Raw genomic sequence first — 21792 nt, 5'->3', positions numbered from 1 at the left:
CATACGCGTTATTTTGAATATAAGGGGGGATAAAACTCTAGGTCTCTATTACTTATGGCTTACCAATGAAAAATTCATATCACTTATATGGAATGCATAAGGGGAAATAACTTTCATATGGAGTTCCCGGACCGCTTCGGTGAAAACCAAACTCAACATCCTAAAGATATAGCCAGCAATTAGGTAAAATAAATTTGTCGTAATCTTTTACGGTTGCGAAGAAGTAGCAAACACAAGAAAACAGTGTTCGGGGAGATAACCCTTACAAAATAGGTATTTGGTTAAGTAGGGTCAGTTTTGAAAGCGAATAAACTGTTTGATATCATACACCAAATATCAAATCGACATCTTGCGAAAGAAAAAAAAATAATTTGAAATAAATCAATAGGTCTTTCCACGGAAAAGTGGAAATATCAAATAACAACAGAAAACATTACAACATTGAGAACCAAAGCCCGGGCAACAGAAAGCCGACCAAAACATGAGACGATAGCAGGTGATCCGGAAGGGTGAGCAGATTATGCTCCTAGTGTGGCATCCTTTGTGTTGATTACTGAAGTACAAACTCTGTGATAGGTCTAATTCGGTTTCTCACATATGGGGGAAAGGGGACGAGATTGAAATTACGACGATTGGAACATATCCGTCGTCATCTGTAAAACAAATAATCTATAACGGGCAACAAAGTCGTGACGGCGTCAGTAAAATTAACGAAGAGATGATTTTAACTTCAATCCTTTAAACTCTTGGTTTAATAGCTTCCTTGTGAGCAGCAACCCTCTATGAGAGAAATCATGTAAGGCAACACACGTTCTGGAATATCGTATCAATATGAGATATGTACTCCGTATGCAGACGCTGCTGGCATGTTTTTACATAAAAAAAGAAAGTTCGTAATAGGAAAGCTGAAATCTTCTTTTGTGACCTAAAATTTAGTTTTTCAACCGACCCTCTTTGTTAATTTCTAAAGATGTGAGCCAAGACCCCTATAAATGGTAAAAAATATAAAGAATAGAGAAAAATGTTCAAAATAATACAGAATAATGAAGTGCTTGGTTATAAAAAGATAAAGAATAGTTGGTAAAAAAGTATAAAATTTTGCAAAAATTGCCTGAGAACTTAAAAAATACAAAAATTAAGGACCCCAATCAAGACCCTAACAAACGTTTCCTTCTTTTTTCCAACCCGGTTTGGGGATTTCAGTTTCAAATTAATCGCTCTCTTGACGGATGACTTGATGAAAGCTAAGTATCACGGCAACAATTTATTTACATGTTCATCTATCATAAAATCAAATCTTCCTGTAAAATCCGATCCATGAGGTTATTTTGTAAAAATAATAAACGTTTTGTTGTAGAAAGCGCCAACATTTGAATGACATTTTAAATTCATGAAAAGTACAAGTACATTTAACTGTTGACATCGCCCATTACTCTTAAAAAAACATAACAAAAAAATCGTTTATATCCACGCAAAACTCAGATACACAATTATTTAATACAAAAACGATTTTTTCAGATCACAATTGTTTTACTAATGCTAGTGCAAATAAATTTTACTCCGAATTTAATTACAAAATAATGGAAAGTCAACAAATATTTGTTATTTAGATAGCAACAAGTGTCTTTAAAAACTTGGATAGTGTAGAAAAGCTTAATTATTTACGTTTTCTTAATCAAATTATTAATATAAAATATTATTAAGAATTGTACTTTATGGAAAATGAAGTCTTTGGGGGCGCATGTAGTGTAACGTGTGGTTTAGAAACCCGTTCAAGGCATACTGTATGCTGATCCACGTCCTCGATATCACGGGAACAACTGTTTAGGAAATACAGTTGAGACAGTCAAGTGTTCAAGTCATAGCATATGTCACGGTAAATTTAGAATAAGAGTTTATTCACAGGTAAAAAGGATATTATTCATTTGAATATAAAAGTCATTGATAGCGTACTATTTATTTCCATTAAAGTGGAATGAAAATTATTTCTGTCGAGAATTGTAAATCCTTCAAAATTAAATGGAGAATAAACAGTTTGTAAGTAACAATGTACCATATATTTAAATGCAAAGTGGAATAAATATGATATTTATATCTGTAAATACGTCACGGTTGAACAGTATGGATAACGTATTAATCATTAATTTCTCTCCCAATTTATCTCCTTAAGCACACTGTTTGTTTAGGTCATGTATCAACACTAGGGAGGTAAGCGGCCCGGTCACAGGTCGTAATGGAAAAAACGCTTATATCATTGAGCACGTAAAAATAAACATTGATCTCTAGAATAACTACTTGATATGAAAATGTCTTAAAGCATACAAATTATACCATTTTAAATAGTTATATATTCATTAGGTTAGTAAAATGAACTGTTCCAAACAGTCAAGATCTGTCAAAATTAAATTTACCAATAACATAAACATGATAAACAAAGGCCTGATTTTTACCACCTTACAAATATACTTGATATTTCTTTTTTTTTATATATAAAACAAAACTTTCTGCAATAACTGCAACATGTACATGTGGGGTAGACCCTCTTTTGTTGAATTTCTGTGTTTTAATTTTTACTAATTATAATTGCTTAAAATGTTTAATTATCTATGTGTATACCATACTTATCTATGGCTACTATGTATACTCTGATACAACTACTTATTTTAATTTCCATTCTAAACATTGCTAAATTAAAAATATTGAATATTTATAGATAACAAAACTTAAACCCCCAAAAAATCAGACAGGATCTACCTCACAGGCACCAGTGATTACTGCAAGAGATTGTACACAAGCATATTAAACCTTGATAATGTGAACCTAATATTAAACAAAGTTCAATTTTTCTCGATTTTAACTTTTCTTCTTGTTGAGTTATCGCACTTTTCAATATACAATAGTGGTACTTCTAATGTGATTGAATTATTTCCCTTCGAACTGAAATTGTTAATTATATATATAAAATTTGATTACACTAAGTGTTTTTAAATAATTTACACCTGTTATCAATATTACAAAGCATATGGTAAATGTCTTATCTCACAATTATAATTGGAGTGACAGATTGACTTGAAAATTTGCTGTTTCCTAAGTGCTGATGATTATAAGCTATATAGGACTGTATACATATAGAAAGAAATTTACTGTTCATTTTAAGACATTTTGAAGATAATGTCATTTTTATAGATCTTTAAAAGACATTGTATTAATCACTGTAAATGATCAATAAAATTTTGGATTTTTTTCTTTTCTTTGGTAAATTGTTAGAGGAATTTTGTGGTAGGTTTGTTTGTTATTCTGTAAACATTATTTTCTGAATGCTATATATATTTTTTTGATGATGTGAACTCCTTTAAAAACTAAGCTGTAATAGTGTTATTGTCTATTAATAAACATAAATTTATCATGTTCATATTTCTGATTTACGGCCCAGTTTGAAGTTGGTCCAAATCGGGGTCCAAAATAAAACTGTGTTTGATTTCAACAAAAATTGAATATACATAGGGTTCTTTGAAATGCTGAATCTAAATCTGTATTTATAATCTATTTTCATTATAAATTAGATAATACCTAATTGTGGTCCAAAGGGTCCTTAATTAAACTTTGGTTCATTTCATCAAAAATTGAATTCTTATTAGTCCCATAGCGACAAAGTCGATGGGTACTTCAGGTTTGCACTCTGTCTGTCTGTCTTTCTGTCTGTCTGTCTGTAAGTCCGGCAAATGAGTTTTCCAGGTTTTTTTTCTTCATGCTTGAAGATATTGATTTGCTATTTGGTGTATTGTTTTATCTTGAGAAGTTACAGGTCAAGCTCGATTTTCAAGATTTTAGCTTTTTATTTTGTTCCGTTAAAGCCCTTTCCCTATAATTTGATTTTTGATGAAATACTTATTAATTACTAGATATCTGTTTAAAGGGAAATAACTCATTTTTTAACTTTCCCTAGAATTTAATTTTTTTATGAAATACTTTTATTATTTAATTGACTTTTCAGCCCAGGTAACAACCCAGAGGACAGTAATTTACCATGGAGGTGGTGTTGTTAGTTCAGGATCAAGAGAATACTTTGAAGGCTTCAATGTCACTGACTTCGGCATGGACTTCTCATATATTGTCCGTTTCTATGGCAACGCATATATCCATTATGATTTTGGCAAAATTCGATTAGAACAGCAAGATATCCTGGTCAGGGTTCAAAACGAGACCTTCATCTTCCAGTTTATTACCAGCGAACAAAATGGACTGATCTGGTTGGACGATAGACAAGAAGAAGATTTGATAATGTACTTGGCAGTTAAGGTGAGGTTATACACAGTAGATATAGACATTTCTATCTTAAATATTTGATTTAATAATTATGAAGTTCAAGCATTGAACTGGTGAACCTCCTCATGTGATTTTTGATTATGTGATTACTTGGCAGTTTTTATGGTGATTATTTGATTACCAGACCAAAAACTTCATGGTTATTTGATTATTTGATAAACTAGGACTTCATTTTTGATTATTTGAATAACTTGTTTAAAAAAATACTTAATGATTATATGACTATATTGGTCAAAAATTTGGGATCATGTGATTACTTACACAACACAAAAAGAGGCATCAATGGTCATCATTCAGTGGTAATTTTATTGTTTTTGTTCTTTTTCTTCAATTAATTAAAATTGTTGATAGATCTATTAAGATGTTATTAAGATGTTGTATCAAACTCAGAAATGAAGAATAACTCATGAATGTTATTATTTCTACATATTTTTTACAAATAAATGCAACATTTAGAAAACACAGACCAAGGATGGGGAGAACTTCCCGTTGAAAGACAGACAAATCTTATTCATTTTAGTTATACTTTGTTGTGTAGTTACTTTGAATGATCATGTTTATTGATATAGGTAGAGTGTTGAAATCTATGCAGTATGATTTACCAAGAACCAAGAAAGACAAATATAAATCTAATTGTATAACTTAATTTCAGTACATTACAGTTATACTAAGGATGTTCGCTCCTCTTGTTTTTGAATTTCTGCCAGATATTCGGAATCATCTGGTTTTATCCATCTAGTGCCATTATACAATTTTCCTTGCCAACCCCTACTTTTCTTTTCATAACTTTATTACATATAGTTTAAAAACCATATTTGAAAATCCTACATAATGCTTGTTTTTTTTCATAATTTTTGAAAGAAAAATGGAATTTTAAATGTATGAAAAGTCTAGAAAGAATTATTACTCGCCAAATTTTCAATAGTTTATAATTCGAAAACAAGCACACGGACCCTTAATTTTTTTTCTGTTTTTTTAGTTCCTTTATATATGTACTATCGATTTATAACTGTCTTTTTATTTAGAAACAGAGTAGGGATCATTCTTAATATTAAAAAGGTTTTCATATGTTTATAAAAAGAGAAGAGATAATTGAGGATATGGATTTGGTCTTCATTTATGTATTGTTTGTTTATTTATTAGTAAACTGACATTTAAATGTCTGACAGATGGATGACTGTGTTTAAAAGGGTGTTGGTATCTTTTGACTTTCATCATTAAGCAAGCTTAAGTTGGTACCTATTAAAAAAATTTAAACCCGCTGAATTTGTTTGCACCTGTCCTAAGTCAGGAACCTGATGTTCAGTGATTGTCGTTTGTTGATGTGATTCATAAATGTTTCTCGTTTCTCGTTTTTATATAGATTAATTAGACCGTTGGTTTTCCCGTTTGAATGGTTTTACACTAGTCATTTTTGGGGCCCTTTATAGCTTGCTGTTCGGTGTAAGCCAAGGCTCAGTGTTAAATACTGTACTTTGACCTATAATGGTTTACTGTTACAAATTATGACTTGGATGGAGAGTACACATCTTTTTATATCTAATTAGGGCTTTTCAGGTTCAGATTATTTCCATGTTTGTAAGAACTTTTGAACATTATTGACGTGGGAATAGGAAATTGATTTCATTCTTTGAAATATAAATAGAATGAAAAGCTGGATATATGTTTTTGTCTATAAAAAGTTATATATATATATGTACATGTATATGTCAATAAGACAGCAACCATTGGAAAACTACCGACAAATTAAACCGAAGGGCAACATGCAATATTCAATAATAGATTGTTGTCCATACAAAATGGACAACCAGCCTTTGTTCAAGTATTATTCAGATCTGTGTTTTTATGCCCCATCTAGGACCATCATGTTTTTTTCCGTCTATGGGTCCGTTCATCCATTCGTTCATCCGTCCTTTCATTCGTCCGTCCGTCTGTCTGTTCCGCTTCAGGTTTAGGTTTCTGGTCAAGGTAGTTTTTAATGAAGTTGAAGCCCGATCAACATGATACTTAGTACACATGTTTCCTATGAAATGATCTTTCTAATTATAATGCCAAATTAGAGTTTTTACCCCATTTCACGGTCCACTGAACATAGAAAAATGGGGCATTCGTGTACTATGGACACATTCATGTTAATCAAGTATTATGATTGATACTGATTTGACTTTTCCTGAGTATTTATAGTATGTTGTTGGTACCCGAGATATTGATTTCTTAAATAGAACATATTTGACAAAAAAATATGTAAGTTCACAGGTCAAGGAAGTGTTGAAGGTGAAGGTCAATTGGCATGATGAATATGAAAGTAGAAAAATATTTATTTTCAGTTCGGAAAAGTGACAGAATGGAATAGGAAGCATGTTGATATAACTCAAACTTATACCTTTATTTTTTATTATAGTTGATCTGCACACAATCAATATACATTTATTATATTTAAAACAGGCTATTATTTCAACTTGGAATCATTTCTAATTATGGAATTTTCATAATTTCTTGTGCTTGAAATTTTTAATAAATTCCATGATTATTCTGTATTTTAATTTTCTGTGCAGCGCACAACACTTTCTATTACAAAAAAGATAGCACATTTCCAATAGCATGTAGTGTGCCGCGCACAACACTACAAGTATCTATACAAAATACCTTGTATGGACAGTGTTATGCATCGCTCAAAACATTATATTACAGAATAAACATGGAATTTATTTAAAAAATTCAAGCACAAGAAATTATGAAAATTCAATAATTAGAAATAAAATAAAGTAAAATATGACATATTAATAGATATGGGTAAAATATGACATATTGATAGATATGGGTAAAACATGACTTATTAATATCTACAGAATATAGAACATGGGAAAGAATGTGTAAAAAGTAAAATCACAAAAATACTGAACTCCGGGGAAAATTCAAAACGGAAAGTCCCTAAATGGCAAAATCAAAAGCTAAAACACATCAAACCAATAGATAACAACTGTCATATTCGTGACTTGGTACAGGCATTTTCTTATATAGAAAATGGTGGATTGAACCTGGTATTATAGCTAGCTAAACCTCTCACTTGTATGATATTCAGATCAAATTCCATTTTCATTAAGTCCAAACATGTATTGCATGTGTTTGTCAAAATCTGTTTCTTTTCTCATGATATAAGGATAGAATTTACAGAAATAGAAAGAAAACCGACACAAAGAGGTCTTGAAACACAGTGGGACAAAATTTATAATAAGATTTGATTTTTCATGGGTAAATATTCCTGCTGTGAAAAAAAAATCTACTGCTTTTTTTATCAAAATTAAACTAAAATTTGAAACACAATCTAAATTTGATTAGGTATTGGAGCTTGCTTCTGTTAAGGTTTGGCTTTTTGTGATTTAGATATTTCAATTAAAACATTTGAGAAAAGAAACACCTTTTTTGACTGATATTTGTATTGTTATGAATATTCTTACTCATATAATATTCTTTTTATTTCAGAATATTAAGATCAAAACATGGAATGAAAATCTTTCTGGAAATTTCTCCCTTGTATAAAACCTGAAACAAAAAAAACAACATCTTTTTGTTATATACAGTTGGGTGCAGACCAAGCATTACATTTAGACGGACGGAAAAAGTTAACGCGGCGTTTACTCGCGTGCACTTCATGTAAACATCACGTTAACTGTGCGTTTTTTTAACTCCGAAATTTCGGTAGACATAAAAAGTAAACGGGCGTTTACTTTCGCGTTTACCTTCGCGTTAACGAAAAAAACGGCGCGTCTTCTAATTTTGTAAAGAGTAAACGTGCGTTTACTTCCGCGTTAAAGTGAAAAAAGGCGTGTCTTCTATTTTCGTCAAAAGTAAACCCAGATTGTGATCGTATCCTGGATACACTGACCTTAAATATCAAATGATAAGATACATCAAAATTAAATAACCAACTGGTCATTTTCGATTGACATATTGACGATTAAAGTTCATCAGGGACTTTCTAGTGAAGAAAGTCCCTGAGTTCATTTTCTTCACAAATAAACAGTTCAAGCATGTCCTTCTTTTATACAAATAATTTAATCATAACCAACAGTTTTCACATCTCAGATGACTCCTAAAACAAAATTATGATTTCATTAACCAAAACTGACCATAGTTGCAATTTATCAAGTAAATCTATATAGCCGCATAGAAAATCAGTTATATTTTTATATCATAATGGACTGTATAATACAAATGACAGCAATATTGGAACACAATGACTACAAAATTTTGTTCGCATCATTTAAGAGTGCCATCATGTCATCTTTTTATTCAAAATATTGAATCGTAAACAAATTTCAGTAGTTTTCATACCTCAGACTGACTCGTATAACAAAATTATTTGTCCGCATCAACCAAAACTGACCATATTTGCACCTTATAATGCAAATCTTATAGTTGCATAGTAAATTAGTAATATTTTTATGTCAGGATGGATTGTAATAATTATAAAAATAATGGCAATTTTGTAACAGAATGACTACAAAATTTTGTTCGCATCAATTTAGAGTGCCAGCATGACCTCTTTTTATTCAAAATATTGAACCGTTAACAAATTGCAGTAGTTTTCATACCTCAGACTGACTTGTAAAACAATATTGTTTGTCCGCATCTACCAAAAACAGACCATATTTGCACTTTATTATGTAAATGTTTTAGTGGCATAGTAAATCAGTAATATTTTCATGTCAGGACAGATTGTATAATAAAGATGAGAGCAATATTGGAACACAATGGCTACAAAAAAATTTCCACATCAATATAAAGTTTCAGCATGTCCTCCTTTTCTTCTAAATATTGAGTAGTGAACACATTTGAGTAGTTTTGATACCTCAGGATGCCTTGTATAACAAAAGTATTTGACTGTATCAACCAAAACTGACCATATTTGCTCTTTATTCTGTAAATCTATATAGCCGCATAGTAAATCAGTAATATTTTTATGTCAGGAGGGATAAAATAATACAAATGACAGCTATATTGGAACACAATGACTACAAAAATTTGTCCGCATCAATTTAGAGTACCAGAATGTCCTCTTTTTATTCAAAATGTTGAATCGTAAACAAATTTCAGTAGTTTTGATATCTCAAGCTGACTTGTATAACAACATTATTTGACCGCATCACCCAAAACTGACCATATTTGCATTTTATCATGCAAATCTATATAGCCACATAGTTAATGAGTTATATTCTGATGTCAGGATGAACTGTATAATACAAATGACAGCAATATTGGAACAAAATGACTAGAAAAATTTTATTTGCATCAACTTAGAGTGCCAGCATGTCCTCTTTTTATTCAAAATATTTAATCGTAAACAAATTTCAGTAGTTTTGATATCTTAGACTGACTTGTATAACAAAATTATTTATCCGCATCAACCAATATCGACCATATTTGTACTTATGTAAATTTTATAGTCGCATAGTAAATCAGTAATAGTTTTATGTAAGGATGGATTGTAACATACAAATGATAGCAATATTGGAACACAATGATTACAAAACTTTGTTCGCATCAATTTAGAGTGCCAGTATGTCCTCTTTTTATTCAAAATGTTGAATCATTAACAAATTACAGTAGTTTTGATACCTAAGGATGCCTCGTATAACAGATTTTTTGACTATTAACCAAAACCGACCATATTTGCTCTTTATTCTGTACATCTATATAGCTGCATAGTAAATCAGTAATATTTTTTTGTCAGAAGGGATTACATTATACAATTCATAGCAATATTGGAACACAATGACTACAAAAAAAAATAAATATCTGCATCAATTTAGAGTACCAGCATGTCCACTCTTTATTCAAAATATTGAATCGTAAACAAATGTCAGTAGTTTTGATACCTCAGGATGACTTTCATGACTTGTATCAAAAAATTATTTGTCCGCATCAAACAAAACTTACCATATTTGCACTTTATCATGTAAGTATATATGTCCTCATCATAAATCAATAATATTTCTATGTCAGGACGGATTGCATAATAAAGATGACAGCAATATTGGAACACAATTACTACAAAATTTTGTCCACATCAATTTAGAGTGCCATAATTTCCGCTCTGTATCCATAATAATAAACCGTCACTAAAGTCAGTACTTCGTGATGGTTTGTATTTTAAACAAAACTATTTAACGACATCATCCAACACTCACATGACTGATTCATATACTTTATAATGAAAAGTTCTCTTCTTGGAATAGTATACTGTTAATATATTATGTAGGTTGATTGATATTGTTTGTAACCTAGCGTCCAGGGGGAAATATTTCATTCATGTTCAGATCAAGTATATTTTCGGACGTCCCAGATATCATGTATAATCGTTATGGATAACTCTGTCTAAATTGACGAGATTGTTCAAATGTACATACTTATACAACCCTTTATTTATATCCCTATATATACACTGTACAATTTTCGTTTGTACATTTGGCAAAACCGAATCTTAAATCATGTAAATCCAAGACAAACAAAGTGAATTACGATTAAAGATCCATGTATTAAATGCATACAGTTATATTTAGAAAGAGACTGTTAAAAATGGGGAACGAAGCAACGTAAACCATGATGTTTATATCCCATCATATAAACATATTTTTCCGATGTGTTGGATGACCTTTCTATCCGCCTCGATATTTGTACATGTAACTTTTGAAAAGAAAATAAAGAAAATCTGCTACTCAGTTAAGTTATTGGAACTAATTTTTTGTAATTAATAAAATTTAATATTTCGAATTAAAAGTGTTTTTGAATTGTTCTGGTTTGAAACACACATACGTAAAATATTTAGACAAAAGACGTTAAAATAAAATAAAAGTACAAATGAACATGAAGTTTATTTCTTGATTTACACAATCAGTTAACGTGAAAAGTAAACGCGCGTTTACTTTCAAGTGCACGTAAAGATATACTTGTGAAATCTGTAGTAAAGTAGTAAACGCCCGTTTACTTTTAAGTGCACGTAAAAAAAACTTTTGAAATCTGAAGTGAACGCCCGTTTACTACTGACTAAACGGACGCAGAGTAAATGCCCGTTTACTCGGGTAGACATTAGAAATTCCATTTTGACCGCGTTAACGTTATTTTTTGTAAATGCGCGTTTACTAGGCGTTTTCTAGTAAACGCGAGAATTGAAGATAACTAACGACATATGTGCACGCGGCGTTAACCTGCGTTTACTTTATGTAATGCTTGGTCTGCACCCAACTGTATATAGATTCACTGTTAATTAGAAATAAAAAAAAAATTGATACAAATTTCCTATATGCTTGTATACAGAAACTTTGAAAAACCGTAAAATTAAGTATCCTTAAGACTACAACTTTTCTTGATCATCAGTACACTTTAATGATCAATATAGGAATATTTTGTTGTCTTAGATTGTGAATAACCAGTAATCAGTCCAGATTTTTACTGAAAAATATCAAATTTTATACAAATCTATGAATGCCAAAAAAGACCATGCTTTCCAGAAAGATTTTCATGAATTTGTAATCTTCTGGTTGCAGTTAGAAACAGTACATGTAGATGCTTTTGATGAATGATTCCTTTTATCACATGATCTTATGACATGACCTTGTTACATGATATGTTATCATTCATCATTGATTTCATATATGTTCCACTGCTATGCTCATTTCATATATTTTAAGTGTCATCATGGTGCTGGAATTTAAATTTCTTAAAAGTATCTGGTCTTACCAAGACAGATATTAAACCTACAATGTCCTTCACTAATTCAAGGCGGGAACAATGCCAGATGACCAGTAGGAGGGTAAAACAATGAAAGAAGGATTTATCGCTTAGCATTCTTTTCGAAATGTTTTGATGAAGGGATCTGTCTGTTTTACAAATTAATTTAAATTTGATCAGTAACTGTTGTCAAGTTTAACATTGTATTGTCTTGTTTTACCTCACAAAATACCTGTGAACCTATGAAAATGAAAATGCATGACACGCATTGCAGAATTAAATCTCAGGTCATAACGCGTACAAACTTTTTTTTACGAACACAACAAGCAACATGTCACGGCCATAAACAGTATTTGTTGTAATGGCAATTTTTTTCGGGAATAGGTTGAATTTGTACATACAAACGTTTTGCTTGTAATTTAAAACCAATTAATGCATAATGGTTTTTTTTTCTAAGTTTATTTCATTAGTAAGCTAGATCCGTTTAGCAACCCACTGCTTTTAAATTTGAATTTTGTTTTCAAATCCCTTTATTTTGTTGCCTTATTTGTTTGACAAATTTTTGTATTTTTGTTATCAATACCCAATTCATTTGTTTTGTTTTGTTTATAGTTGCTGTCAAAACACAGTGTCTTTCATTGCATTAGCTTGCATTTTTTGAATACATTTCCTACTTTTGTTGTATGCTCTAAAATATCCATTATCAACCTCTCTCTTTTCCTTTCTCTCTCTCCAGTTTTGTTTTAATATCCTTTTTGATTTGATATAGTTTATTATACATTTTCTGTATTACAATTAGTTTGAAGACATATGCATCAGTTGAACCACATGTACTTGTACTGAAGCAATAATTTCATTTTGTATGTTCATTGTATGTACAATGTATTGATGGCCTGATAAAAATGAATTATAAATTAGAGTTATTTCCATTTGTCCCAACATTTTTGTTTTGGGCCAGATTTAGCTGCAGGAGTGTGAATGTTTTATCCACATGTAATATTTTGAAGCAGTTTAGTTTAATTTTAAATTCATGTAAATTGCATTCTTTTCTCCTCCCCCGTGGATTTATAGAAATTAAAACTTATTTGAGAAGTACTCCCTCTACATTGTCCATTTTCATGTAATTGGTATGTAGTAATTATATTTCAAAACTATTTTGCTATATTACGAGAAAAAAATATTCTGCATGAAAAGAAAATTGAAATTCAATTTTATAATATTAAATCACAAAATATAACATGAAATATAAATATAGCTTTTATTAGAATTAAATAAAAGTTATTGCTATAAAAGCATGTATTATAGTATTATTACAAATCTAAGTTATTTTAGGAACAATGTATAACTATATATATAAGTTAGCCTTGGGTATTATTCTAATATTTGTTTTTTTTCACTGACAGTAAAATTCAATAAACAAATTTAATGCTTTTGTATATGTATTGTTTATTGATAATTATTATATGTTTTTGCTTTTAGTTACTTTTACAAAACATGTATGGGGAAATTAGAAAAGTGTTTAAAAGGGTTATTTTGATATAAGGAATAAGCAAGTTCAAATCGTGTGTGTTCGTTCCGAAAAGATTAGTATTCATCATGTTTAATGCAATGGGCAAATGTATTGTATTGGCATTAATGTTGAGAAAATTTACTCGGATTTGCTGATTATCAATTCGTGTCTCACTCAGAACATTAAAAACTTTACTTCATTTGGGTTATTTAAAGAAAGAAAAAAAGAAAAAAAGAATCATTCTATTCTAAATTCCTAATTATCAGGTGATTAAGGGAAAAGAACTGGCAGTTTGGTTAAGAAAGGGGTGGGGCAAGAATTAGGGTAAAGGAATTTGGACTGTCAATATGATTTGAAAGAGGAGAGACGAGGGAGGTAGAGAGAAATGAAGAAGGGATTCATAATTACTCATAACACCCTTTTGTAACCATTTATTTGTACAGGAAAACAATTTTATGTATTTTTTGTTTGAGTATCCAATCACATGTATTTAAATGTTTCTCACTTATACAGTGAAATCTGTCCAAACCGAATCTTTCATGAACGGAAAACCTGTCTAAACCAAACAGGCTCTTAAGTCCAGTCATATCAAACTTTATGAAATGTTAACCTGATTAAACCGAACATCTGCCAAAACCGAACAAAATCTTTGGTCCCGACGAGGTTCGGTTTAGACAGGTTTCACTATAGTAACAAGTTCTCAGTGGTTATGGTAGATATATTGTAACTTGATGTTATAACTTAGATTTTACAATGATGTCAAAGGTCACATGTACTTTTATCCATAGGATGGTTACCTGTGGTTCCATATTGATGAAGGAAATGGCCGTATCCAGGAATCCAAGCTAACATCCAGGAAAATCAAAGAATTGAATGACTGGGAATGGCATACCTTTAGAGTGGACAGGGATTTTAAATTGGTACTCCATTGTAAGGGGGGAAATTAGCTTGTGTCGAAAACTACTTAATTATTTCATTTCTAACCGGGGAGAGGGGGGACAGGCCCATAGCAAAGAATTTCCAAGAGGGTTTGATACAATCATGCTCAACTTTAGCAGTTACAGTTCAAACAGAACGTCGACTTTAACAGTGCTTATTTGTTTTCAAAGGGGTGGATGTTAGTACGAACCTCTCGAACCCTCCTGGCCACGGATGTGGGAGAGAATTTTGACTGTTAGACATGTTAGACGTGGTTATTTTGTATAGTAACACTATCAGTTTTAGAAGTTGTTCTTAATATTTCATATATATGTTGTCTCAAAAATTTTGACATTTAGTCTTTCTTTTTTAACCGGATTTTCGAAGTAAAAATCGGTTATTGATTTGTAGACATACGGCAGGCAGGCGGCCGGGCGGGCAGGCGGGCTTCGTCGGCTGCCTAACAGTGTCTCCACAATAACATGGAAACCCTTTGACGACAATTTTTCAAATTTAGATATGTTGTGTCCTGCATCTATAAGAAGGTCAAGTTCAATTTTCAACATTTTAGCTCTTCTCATTGTTGAGTTATCACCCTTTTTGATATCCAAAAGTGGTATTTATTATGTGATTGAGTTATTTCTCTTTGTTCAGAAATGGTTAATTATATACATAAAGTTTGATTACACTAAGCCATATGGTTAATGTCTTATCTGACAATTATAGTTAGAGTGACAGATTTATTTGAAAATTTTCTGTTTTCTAAGTTTTGATGATTAAAAGCTATATAGGAGTTGTACAAATATAGTTAGAAATTTACTGTTCATTATTAGACATTTTGAAGATAATAACATATAAGTTTTATTTTTCTTTTCTATGGCAAATTGTATGAAGAATTTTGTGGTAGGTGTGTTTGTTTTTCTGTATAAATCAATTTTCTGAGTGCTATATATAAATTTTTTGTTGTTGTGTGTGTTAATTTTAAGTTTTACTTTATCCTGTTTTGGGTTCAAGATTTGCAAATTCATTAGATACTTATAAATTTTTATAAGTTAAAAAGTTAAAGTTTAGATAAGTTGCATATCTATTATAGTTTGCTACAAACAAAAGAGATATATTGGAAACTACCAACTATATATATAAAGTTTGATTACACTAAGTGTTTAAAAATGTTTTTCGCCTTTTATCTAGACAACACACACCATCTGTTAATTGTCAATCATTGGAGTGACAGATTTATTTGAAAACTATTAATTATATTTGATTATAGTTTAAAAGTAAATCTAACATCATATCTAATTACATCATATCTACTTTAATAGTCAAGGGTTAAACATATCTAATTTTAGATTTACAGTATTTTCCTTTGAAAAGAAAAGGTTTAACAAAGAAGTATTTCATCAAAAAATGAATTCTTGGGGTTCTTTGATATGCTGATTCTTGCAATGTACTTAGATTTTGGACATTGGACCATATTAAATAGGTAAATGTCCAATTTGAGATTTTTCAGTTCTTTGACCACATTTATTTTGTGTCACAAACCCATGCTGTAACAAATATTCAATAACAATCCAAATTAAGAGCTGTTTAAAGCTTAAATGATGTGTCCATACTTGCTCAACTGTTCAGGGTTCGACCTCTGCAAGAAAATCCGGTTTGCTGTCTCTATGACAGCCTCTAGTTTACTGGCAGTAATAATTTCACGACTTTTCTCCTCTTCAACCAAATTTTGAACGCCCATATACAGTACATATTATGATATACCGTTGTCTGTCAACATTTCAGCAATAACTCAAAAACATGTAAACCAATTTTCATGAAACTTCGGTGAACTCTATATCTATTGATGTAAGCTCCCTTTCGTTTTTATAATTTTTAGATTTTATGTTTCCCAATTGAAGGATTTTATTCGGGTGCAGGTCTTTCGTAACCTGGTCGTTTCGTAACTAGTCGATTCGTAACTAACTTTTTCGTTTTGTAACTGAGACGTTTCGTAACATTATAACACTATATAATAATATGAGTTGTAGGTTATGGAAAAAAAGTTTTTTTGATTAAAAATAATAAAATTGAAGACTTATTGGTATGTATATCTATATTTGTTTATCAAATAATTGATTGTACATAATTTAACACTTTACAAGTACAGATACTTTTGCACACATACATACAGAATTTAAATTTTCTGTATGAAAACAAAGTCTGGTTTAAATTTCTCCATTATGTGGATATCAAAATATCTCAATGACTACTTTTCTCCCTCCTACCCCGGAAAGCTTTGTTTGGAAAGAACTTGATAAGTCGGATTGCGTTCTAAACATCCAGTTTTCCAATCTGCAGATGTAGAATTAGAAAGAAAAAAAATTTTCAGGTCGTGTACCATTTTTAATCCTTTATTCCAGATACAAAACTAGTTAATTAATTTATATATGAATAAATATTTCCATGAACTGTTTAATTTAAACTAATAGAGACACACTTTATAACCATATAACACGGACGATAACTCAAAATTGCTTTGAGCAGTTTTCATGAATTTTGGTGACTGAATTATATCTATTATAATAAGCTCCCTTTAAGTTTTTTTATGAATTACTTTTATGACATTGAGAAGTGATGGAACTTTATTTGTTGAAAAAATGACAGGCGTATCATGTGCTCATGGTGCAGCGCTTTATTAAAGCAAACCTCTAATCTTTTTATGTAATTCTAAGGCTATCTGGTTCTCCCCAAGTAATGCCATGAAATATTTGCCAATGGAAAATCAACTAACTATCATTCAATCTATCAGATTTTTTTCATCCTTTATTTCATTCATATACATGTTCAGTTATCTTTCATATTTGTGATAAAAGGCAAAAACACAAAATTATAATAAAATAATGTCATTTAAGGGCAATAACTCCTGGATAAATCATTAGATGGTTTCAGTTTTTTCAGCATTTTGTAGATTTATGATTAATTGTTCTTGCTGTTTACAATTTCTATGCTTTTCAAGATCATTGTCGTTTTTCTTTTGTTTTAATTCAAATGCACAAATTTTATAATGTTATTTTTTATTTTTCAGTTGAAATTCTACATTGACGAGGAATATATCGTAACTTTACTTACTGAAAGAGAAATTCAGCTGATTGGACGAGGAGATGTCTACCTCGGTGGTACATCAAAAGATTATACTGATGATGTTATTACTCAGGGCTATCGTGGTGGAATAACAAAGGTAAGTCCTTTGAAAAGTTACCACATGTATTTCTTAAGAGGGGAGGAAGATAGCCAAAGGGACATTCAAACTCATAAAACATAAACAAACTGACAATGGTGTTCATAGGTTTTTCTGGTTTCTTGTTTTTTATTTAGATTAGACCATTAGTTTTCCCATTTGAATTGTTTTACACTAGTAATTGTGGGGCCCTTTATAGGTTGCTGTTAGGTGTGAGCCAAGGCTCCGTGTTGAAGGCCATAATTTCACCTATAGTTGTTAACTTTTTATACATTGTAACTTGGATGGATAGTTGTCTCATTGGCACTCATACAACATCTTTTTTATATTGACAATGTCATGGCAGTAAAAAAGAAAAGAAAAACAACAGTACATGGTCTAGATTCTATGGTAAAAGGTCTTAAAACTTTCGATTCTGCTTTTTAGATGTGCTTTCCTTTGAAGACCATGAATACAGTAGTTAGGAGTTAACTGTTTTGTATGTTAAGCTCCGATGGCATCAATTGGTGATTTGATGGTTGCAAATTAAGTTTACTGGCGACGCCTTATCAGAGCCAGTAAAAAGGTATTTGCGACCATAAAATCACCAATTAATGTTGTCGGAGCTTTAAATACAATAATGTTATCTCCTTTCTAATGAAACTGACAGAAAACAACGTCAAATCATACATTTAAAATCTGCCATGTGTCGTTTTACGTTTGCGCGTACATTTTCATAGCATCAACTGTGAATTGATGCCATGAACATTTGTGACGTTATCCAATCAAAATAAACGTTACGAATAATGTTGCATTAGAAATAATCATTGATGAGATGTTCTTAAAAATACTTTTTTTTTAATTAAATAACCTAAATTTGGTAAATTGTTTGGTGAAATTATGAATATTTCTATATAAATTAGCCCCTATATTTGTCCTCTCGTATTTAAAATATTTAATAGAAGATAATATATAAATAGTACATATAATCCAATTAATACTTTTCAGATATTATACGTGAAGAATTTACCAAATTATCTTCTCCGTGTCAGCTTAATGCAGTATATTACCAAAATGCTTAAAGGGAATGGAATTAGTAGTGGTCTTGATATCATAACCCCAGGACAAGCAATTACACCAAGACCAAGACCAAGACCAAGACCAAGACATACACAGAGGCCATATACACCAAGACCGATCAGACCAACCAGCATCGGCACTTAGAGTTAACCATCGGGAGACGTTTACCACCAAGGGTCGGTTTTTAGACACGCCCTGTGCAACTATGCACGGCTAAATTTGGAGCTCTTTAGTATGAAGATAAGAAAAGTATACAGAATTGAGGGACTTGTTCTTGGTAAACAGCCGTAACCCGTAAATAAACTGGACCCCTGTTGTGTTCATTTATCGCTACACTACGATGGAATGGCAGAACAGTTTAATCCGTAAACAGATAAATAGCTGATGTTAACTATTGTTTATACAAGTAATAGCTTTTCCAATAATCATAAGCTTGCCGTTTTATAGCTAATGTTGAAAATTGATTTTGTTTTATTTGTAGTATTATTCATTCAAAATATTACTCATTTTATATGAACATCAACTGAACAAACATAATGAAAGCTTCTCTCTACAAATTGTATTGGGGTAAAAAGAAGTGGAACATTGGAAAGGCCAATATGGTATTTCTAATAGGTTTACAATTTTCCTTTTGTGCGTGACAAATTTTACCTTGAAAGAGCTTAAATTCTAAGGTCTTCTAAGTCACTTGCGTTTTGCATGTACTAATTTCGTTAAGCTTGTGTTCTGAATAAGACATGTCATTTATTTACTCTCTGTTTATCTGTTTGTGCTTGAGAAGAAAAGATGTGATAAATATCTTTCATTAATTGTCCCTTGAGATAAATAAACCTTAAACGTTTAAGAGTCTGCTGAATCTTTTTTTTTATAACGGAACTAATTGTCCCTTTATCAGACTTGGGCGGGTTCAGTATTAGTTTGTAAGGGTAAATAGTTTCTGTGAAGAAAAAAAAATTATAGAGTATATTACTTCAGTAAAGTCGGTTTTTGCTTTTGTAGACGAAACGCGCGTCTGGCGGAAATATAAAATTTTATTACTGGTATCTATGATGAGTTTATTTATATACATGTTACATCATGAGTTTTTCTTGTTAGTTTTTGTTTTTTACCTTTGTATCAATCTGAAGAGTCAACCCCTTTTGAACTTTTTTTTTCAATAAGTTCTTACATAATAGAAAGAAATGATAAGCAGTATGACTTTCCATTCATGACACAAAGTTAGTTCATGCACATCAAAAACACAAAAACAAAGGAACAGCGCTTTTATTGATGTAAGATCCTTTTTTTACACCAAAGTCCCAGATTGGGCGCCCGAAAACATGGTTACGTTTGTGCCACATTCTGTATCTATGTGCATGTCCCAAGTCAGGAGCCAGTAATAGTAGTTTGATGCTCTGTTACTTATTTGTTGTTCGTTCATTGATTTGTACACAAATTAGGCCGTTAGTTTTCTCGTTTGAATTATTTACTTTTGTCATTTCGGGGACTTGTATATATACTATGCGGTATGGGCTCTGCTCATTGTTGAAGGTCGTACGATGACGATAATTTCTGTCTCTCTTGTGGAGATTTTTTTCATTAACAATCATTTTACATCTTCTTCAGTATTTTAGATTCATCCCACCATGTAGAATGTTTGGCTGTGGCAAAATCATAAGCCCGGATTTCTTTCATATACTAGGTTTTCGTTTGTTGTAATGTATTATAATTGCTTTTTTAATTGTTTTGTATATAAATTAATGACACGTCGTTGGTTTTGTTTTTTTGGTTTATTTTTCAATTGCCATGTCGGATCCTTGTATGTCAATGGTGGTAAGCAGATGATCGAAACGTAAAGTTACGATTAGCCGAAAAATGGGAGACAACTCTGGAGGTCAGTTTTTCTTTTCCGATTTTCGTTCAGTAAAAGGTTTATTTGAGCCAAACCGCTTGTCTGATACATACTAATCGTCAGTGCATTGATATTGAAATAAAATTTGACACATAGAATTATTCAAATTTTCGTCATTTAAAATATTGAGCATGATGGTCGTAACTAAAACAACAAAAGTGTTCAGGATGATCGTAACGTAAATCTGTGATCGTCGTAACTCTTTATTGAATAGGTCCGAAAAAGGCAAGTCAAGAGTTTTAGACTTTTCTTTTTTTTTAATTTTTTTTTACATACAACGTATAATACAGCGGTCCGTGTACATGTTATGTTGGGAATTTTGATCAAATGTTTTGAATTTTAAAATTTTCACCAAATGATAAAAAATAAAAGGGTTGAAAAGAGGGGTACCTGTAATGTGCGAAACGGACAAAAAGTGGAACGAAATGAACAGTCACTGATACTTCAAATATAATGTATGAAATAAACAAAAATGCAAATAGTTGTAAGCGGTTAAATTCCATTACAAAATAAATATTTCTCAAAAGTGGAGAATTCAATTCAAAACAAGAAACACAGCTCTGGTTATGATCATTCTTAGTTAAGAATGAAAAAGCACGAAATGTATCAAATCATTTGTAACTACAAAATAAATGATTTAAAAAAAAACGTTTTTAACAAATTGGACACAACATGAAATAACAATATCTTGATTTTTTGTTTAAATTTTGCATCATTCTTTTGAAAAAAAGATAAAAACTATTTGAGGATGTACTTAGTTGAAATTAAAAAAAAACAATTAAAAATGTATACTATTAGTCGGAAGAGCATAAGTAAGAAATCAAAATAAGCTAAAACTATTGATAGGTTATGGAGGTCGTTATCGAGAACAGACCATACACGTGACATTGCGGGTCCGTACCTGTATTAAAGAACATACGCCCTGGATTTTTAGAATTCGTATTGTCATTTGGGAAAGTCATGCTGATTACTGTGGATTCATTATTATTCGTTGGTTACCAATTTTCGTGGGTTTCGTGGGTACAGGTGAACCACGAATTCATATGTTCAACGAAAATGTACGTTTTACTCAATCCACGAAAATTGATACCCACGAAAATAAATTAATCCACAGTATAAGGTGCACAGTTATTCCCT

General features: G+C 31.0%; 1 protein-coding gene across 1 annotated transcript in view; it reads left to right on the top strand.

Moving 5' to 3' along the window:
* The window catches only part of LOC127736386 (uncharacterized), a 31509-nt gene extending 10996 nt beyond the window's left edge, over positions 1-20513 (top strand). The window contains exons 4-7 of the mRNA XM_052246901.1: positions 3995-4299; positions 14356-14487; positions 17553-17705; positions 18693-20513. Of these exons, the coding sequence (XP_052102861.1) occupies positions 3995-4299; positions 14356-14487; positions 17553-17705; positions 18693-18908 (806 nt within the window). The 3' untranslated portion in view covers positions 18909-20513. The remainder of the gene's footprint in view (positions 1-3994; positions 4300-14355; positions 14488-17552; positions 17706-18692) is intronic.
* The last annotated feature ends 1279 nt before the right edge of the window (positions 20514-21792 follow it).

This window comes from Mytilus californianus, unplaced genomic scaffold (assembly GCF_021869535.1).
Source record: "Mytilus californianus isolate M0D057914Y unplaced genomic scaffold, xbMytCali1.0.p SCAF_30, whole genome shotgun sequence".
NCBI lineage: Eukaryota > Metazoa > Mollusca > Bivalvia > Mytilida > Mytilidae > Mytilus > Mytilus californianus.
This window is presented reverse-complemented; position numbering and strand designations above follow the sequence as displayed.